Genomic DNA, 6593 nt, shown 5'->3' with positions numbered 1-6593 from the left:
ATCGGTTCACCAAAACAAGAAGGCGCTAAAACTTAGTCAAAATTTAGAATAAACACAAAATCATACATCGAACAAAAATGAAATAAAAACTAGTCAAAAATTATGAATTGTAGAGTTTATTTCTAAAAGGACTATCCCTTTTAAAACATGTGGGAGAAGTTTAGTAACATATGAAACATCGGAGATATCATAGTCCCAGGAAACATGTTTCGAATACAAAAAATGATGAGCACTCAAAATAGCTGCCTTAAGATTCTTTTCATTTTTCCCAAAGTAAAATGGAAGAAATCATCTTTCTTCAAGTTATAAAAAACAAAATTATCTTTTAAGAGTTTGTGAATGGACTTATATATCGGACAAGGCATCTCGCCAGCATAGAGAAATTATCCCTCGTCTCGCCCTTGCACCTAGAAAAGCCACATTTGCGTTTATCTCCGTAAAACAATTTCACCCTTACTTCTAGAGTACCGGAAAGTATTTTTTAAAAAGTCATTTTTCTATTGAGGATAGTAAGGAATTTTTGAAAACTCTGAAGCTCTTACAGTCTTCCTTACAAGGTAATTTATTTCCCTTTTTTCCAGTTATTTAAGAAAAGGGTCCCAAAACGGGGTTTGATTGGATTTTTTAAGGTCGGATGTAATGAAGAAAAAATAAAGAGAGTTATTACTTTCTTTTTTTTGTCAATATTGAAATTATATATAAGAAAAGAATACGGGAAATGAGTCATTAATAAAATTAATTTTTAAATGAAGGACCGTAACTCTAATATTTATTAAGAAGTTAGTAGTTATAAATACACATTCAAGACATAATACTATAGAATGACACATTTTTTGGAACCTTTAGACTCGTTTTCAAACTCTGACTTAATCACTAGCTCCATGACAGTCTTAAACAAATCGTTAATCGACTCTGTGTCTATGGCTGCACACTCTTTATATGTGGCTTTCCATACTCTTATGACTTGCTCCGCAATTTCACTATTAATGAATGCATTTGTTTCACATAGAGCGTGACGTTTGTGCTTGAAGCTGCTTTTTGTGGAGCAAGGCGATGAATTCGATCCAGATTTTGCAAATTTATGTACTTTAGTTTTTGTTGAGGCCGATGAACTTTGTGAATAATGGTGGTGGCATTCATGGCCGGATTGTTGGTCATGCGGATAGATTTCTCCATCCTCACTGAGACAAGAGTGATGATGGTGATGGTTCTTTTTGAAATTGTTCCACAATTTCAAAGACGTTTCGACTTTATCTGCTTTATTGCCAATGACGATGATCGGGATTTTTTCGACATCCCGTGATTCACTTATCTGTGAATACAGTCCGCATATATATTCAAAGCTCTCTGGGTGAGAAAGATCAAAGACAAGTATGTAGGCTGTTGCATCGCGCAGTCCATAGCCTGTAGTTTGAATAATATTATTCATGTGTGTGGTTTATGAAGAAAAGATTAATCAGAAATAGTTTTGACTAATATCTTGCGAGTTTAAAGTTACAACTACTGAAGTACCGTTCAGATAATAAATATATAAATTAATTATTATATATCTTTCCTTCATAAACTATCAATGCGAAGCTCTATTTTTTTCTTTGAAGATCTGATAGATTGTAGAAAGAATTGACGGGGAAGAAAGGTAAATCTGGAATATCCACTATTTTTAACTCGTAATTATGATCATTTAAAATCACAGAGGGGTAGTAGGTCTCTTTACGTTCTGTAGGTAAATACGCTGGCTCAAACGTCCCCCAAACAAATTGCTGTAAGAAAATAGTCAAAAAATACATACATATATTTTTCTCTTTGATATACGATTTTCTTTACTTGTATGATTGAGGTCTTTCCGACACCTGGAGCCCCTAATAAAACTAATTTAACTAGATTTGAACCATCTGGGCTATATGTTGGATCTTCCATATTTGTTACTCCGTTTAGAAAGGCTTTCGAAGCGGGAGTATGAATATCAGAAGGGTTAGAGACTCGCAAATCCTTTCCTAAATTTGTTGAACTCCATCCTTTTTGAAAGGGATCATTTATATTCGGATTAACTTTTTCTAATGGGAGATCTGAAAAAATATATAAAGTGTGATGTAATTCATAGTTTTGTAATGAAGGATGAATTTTATTAAATTTTAAATAAAAATTTATCTTGTAGAATTTTTATTACCCATAGAAAATGATACCCCTCGAAATAATATCATTGGTATTACCCTCCTTCCTGAAGGTCCCCACTGACATATATACATTATAAAGGTACGTATTACTTACCTTATTTGACAAATTTCAAAATATTTATTTCCTCCAAACTTTACATAAATCGAATATTCTACATAATTATAATTAAATATACCTGTTTATCATTGATAAAAATAAAAGACTAAGTAGCTATAAATTGTAGTATAATATATAAGGTAAGATTTATATTCATTATTTCAAGCCCTGGATCAGTATGAGGAATGCAGACTACGGTAAGAAAAAAGTATTGTATTACCTTAGTTATTAATTATTTTCATTTACGAAATTTTGTTCCCAAAAAATTTAATTTTCTATGAATATTAGAATTTTTTTAGAAATAACTATAAGATTTCTGTAATTTTTTGTGAATAAATATAAGATTACTGAAATTTTTTCAAAAAAATTTAATTTTTGGATCTTTGTTTAAAAAAAACTAAAACTCAAGCCTCCTCCTTCTCCCCATCCCCCCCATAACAAAATAACTAGGTCTAGAGTACTAGAGCGAGGAGAAATTAATACAGCCATGTTTCTGTACAGAAATCCCATAACTGACAATGATGCGAGTTTACAACTTTAAACCTATTAAAATTCAAGATGTAAATTTTATTCAACTTTTTTCTAAATGAAAAACTCCACATTGATTTAATTTGTACTAAACAGAATATTGTCCTATTTATTTAATTTAAATTTATAATGTGTGAGCGATTGATATTTCTGATTTTCACTTAGTATCAAACTCTGTTACTTTTTTATTCCTGGGGTTTAATGGCTTAATCTTCTTTTTTTTTTAACTCTATATATAATATTTTTCTCTACTTGTAAAAAAAAACCAAAGAAAGGAAAAACATGTATATAAAATATTAAAAGCAATTCCCAAAATTTAAAAATACTTAATATATTTCGGTATCTTGCTCTGAAATAAGAAAAATCGCTTGGAAAGGAGTAAAAATAATAAATATATGACTTAAGTCTTTTATGGCTTATGAATATCTTATTTTAGAAAATAACGAAAATAATTCTCTGTTCAAAAGAAGAAAGTCACAATTTAATCCTGGCGCAAAGAACTCAGAGTCTTTGAGTTATTTTTTATTGTATATTAGTGCCTGAGTGAAAGTTACTAAAAAAAGATGTCATTCAATTTAGTCTACTTTTAAAGTAACTGTCTATTTTTTTTAAATGATAAATCTACAACACTATTAAATAATTATTATTTTTAAATATGCATTGCAAATATAATTACAATCACGGGGGATGTGATCGTAATAAGGTATCCATGTATGAAAGGGCAGGGCTCTAAAAATGGGTTGTTTAATGAGTCTTTCTGTACGACAATGACCAAAATATACGGCCAAAGCACAAACGCTCTGCATGATGAGCCCATTATGGTCTTAAAGTTGTCTAGACCCTTTCCGGACCTGTTATCCCATATAAAATCTTTATCTATGAGGAAGGGATCAAAATACTTATAAACTCCACTGTTCGAGTATATGAAGTTATAATTTGGTTAAATTATGGGTTCTCAGGGTTAGATATACCTGGCAAGAGATTATATAAAAATACAATGATATAACTTACCCATTGTGTATCTATGTTTGTATATAAAAACCCTCTTCCGTCCCTAATATCCTTCGCAAAACTGACTCAGATAAACTAGACATAAGTAAAAAATTCGTCTTCTAAAAAAAAGAAATCCTACAATAATATATTTCCGAGAAAAAAGTTCAAATAGAGAAGCCTGTGTGTTTGTGTTTATTCTCGAGGAGAAAAAATATAGAGTGAGGCGCATCTTGAGAAACTCGAAGAGTTACATAAACGTAATATGGTTGCCTCGTATGTTGACGAAACATATTTATGTACTTGTAAAATAAATTTTTCAAATATTATTATTTTGTCTTTTATCTATATTATTGTATAAATATATGTATTTAAATTACGGCTATTGAATGTGAATTGATTTTTTCTTTTTAAATGCATCTTAGTTTAACTTAGGCTTACCATGTTTTATTTAAAATAAATATAGGAAATGTGTTTTAATCAGTGATATAATTAGGGTTAGGGGGGGGATGTTTTTGGTAAATATATTTGAATAAATAAAGTTTAAAAAAAACCCTAAAATATTCATCAATCTAGATTTAATTTACGATGTTTGGTTTTTTTAAATAATAAATAACATTTCGGGAGCAACATGCTCTTGAAAAGTTTTTTCTCTGACATTAATGTACCTGAGTTCGAATCATGGTCACTTCCAGAAAAGGAAATATACATTAGAAACTTGAAAAAATATGGATTTTATGAAATTTCATAGGTGAGAATGACTAATTGTAGTATTAAAAGATCTACTGATACCCAACCAATGCAACTCTATTTGACCAAAAAGAAAACAACAAATAATTTAGTTTTTTTCTTATTTTTGTCTAAAGGACAGTGTCTTTGTCTCTCACTAATTAAACAAACAAAATTCTTTTTAAATGCCAGCGTTTACATTTTATTCAAATCTTAACATGAATGATGGATATGTATATTGCAGAAGAAACCAGTAGCAAAAACAAATGGAAACAGTGCGCTTGTTCTATGTACACGCCTCCAATATTTCAATATTACCCATACCCATCCCTACTATTGATCTACAATAAATATATTCATACAATACAACGAGATATATATTTACTCATGGTGTAAAAAAATCCTGGGCTAAACAAAGAAAACACATTTTTCCCCCCACAGAATTGGTGTTTTTCTAAAATTATTATTAATTTTGTCTTTGTTTTATGGCGCGGAGTCCTGAGTACACTTTTTGAGACATTGATTAGCTTGAACGGTATTTTTCCCCATCAAGAAGCATTCTAAATTAAAATTCTATTTTTTTTTGGATTCATTGTGTTGGAAATAACAAAAGCAACGTCACACTTAGCCCCATAACTCACAAGTTAAAGAGCAAACTGTTATTAAACTTTGAGAGCTGTCTTTTAAAGGTTGATACTAACTGAAAATGAAATGAATAATAGAAAAAAGCACCATCTACATATGTGTTGAGCCCGGGACTTTTCTTCCCAAATGTTAGGGCATAGTATATATATAATTTATATATATATATTGTTCTTGAAACCTGCAAGAGCATGTTCTAAATTCTTGGAGTTCATTCATTGTAGGTAATTTTTTTCTTCTGATTTCATGTTATCCTCAAAGATTAATATCAAACAACATAAAACACATCAATGATTTATTGTTCATTTCATTCTCAAAATTATAAGAGCTATAAATAATGGGGATTTACAAGGATTTTAATTAGATTGGAGGCTATTAAATGTAATGCGTTATTATCTTGAGTGAAATATGACAGCTGTCATGTGTTTATGTTTGTAGGAATATAATTGCTTTAGTTGAGCTTTTATGAATGTTTGCTTAGTAAAGAATAAAATATAAAAGAAATACAGTAAAAATATCTGATAAGACTCACATAAACTAGCGTGAAAACATAAACTATGTCGCTCTATTCATAGGCTGCTCCTTGTTCTTTACATACCAATGAGGTATATTTTTTGCAACTCCAGACATTATATAAAGAAAGATAATTATTTTGACTGTTGTTCTTCTTCTAGAATTATGTTCATTCTCAGCTTAAAAATATAAATAAATAAAGTTTATCAGTATGTAGAATGTAAATACTCCATAAAGTCATTTATGAGGTTATCTTTGGATTGCGCGGAACCTTGATCTAAGAAATAACCATACAGTCAAGCATGTGTGCTCGTCATATTTAAAAAGAAAAGATAAACGAGTATACAGGATGGTCCAAATAAATTAGGAAAATCTTTAATGACTTATAACAAAATAACTAAATTGGGTAATGGCATAATTATTTTATTATTTGAAGGCTACACTTAATAAATTTCTATTACTCCTTTTGAAATCCACCTCTCGTGATAACCTCAGCCACACGGCTCCCGAAGCTTTTAGCAGACCCAAGCGACCTTGTCAGATCCAGCTTTGTCATTGTATTCCAAAACATTCCATTGTACTTCAAAAGTGTTTATTTTTTATTTTGTCACGCTGTTATGATTATTCATTCATTTTTGGAGAGAGAACATCCAAGTATTGAGTAAGTACGTGTGAGTGTGCTCATGAAAAACGAAAGTGACGGATAATTTTTGGGAGTTATCTTTTGTATTAGTAAAACAAAATTTGTTTGTTTGTACACCCCAAATACCTTTGTTCAATGCCGGGTACTCCTTTTAATATCTGATAAGAATTACATGACATAGCTAGATAACACAAATACAGACATAACATATAATAGATTTAAATGATTGGAAAATGTTTCAAAACTAGAGGGAGAGGAAAGTCAATAAATATCCTCG

General features: G+C 30.2%; 1 protein-coding gene across 1 annotated transcript; it reads right to left on the bottom strand.

Annotated features, from left to right (window-relative positions):
* Positions 1-747: 747 nt before the first annotated feature.
* Positions 748-3863, bottom strand: LOC121127697 (ras-like protein family member 10B). The gene is made up of 3 exons (XM_071892903.1): positions 3811-3863; positions 1825-2066; positions 748-1760 (listed from the first exon to the last, which is right to left on the bottom strand). Exons 1-3 carry the CDS (start codon positions 3812-3814, stop codon positions 1581-1583), a joined length of 426 nt encoding a protein of 141 aa, XP_071749004.1. The 5' UTR covers positions 3815-3863; the 3' UTR covers positions 748-1580.
* Between the last annotated feature and the right edge of the window lie 2730 nt (positions 3864-6593).

This window comes from Lepeophtheirus salmonis, chromosome 13 (assembly GCF_016086655.4).
Source record: "Lepeophtheirus salmonis chromosome 13, UVic_Lsal_1.4, whole genome shotgun sequence".
Taxonomy (NCBI): domain Eukaryota; kingdom Metazoa; phylum Arthropoda; class Copepoda; order Siphonostomatoida; family Caligidae; genus Lepeophtheirus; species Lepeophtheirus salmonis.
This window is presented reverse-complemented; position numbering and strand designations above follow the sequence as displayed.

Coding starts and splice junctions, on each gene's coding strand:
- LOC121127697 (XM_071892903.1), bottom strand. Junction 1,761..1,824: donor GAAAGACCTCAATCATACAA/GTAAAGAAAATC, acceptor ATTTTCTTACAG/CAATTTGTTTGGGGGACGTT.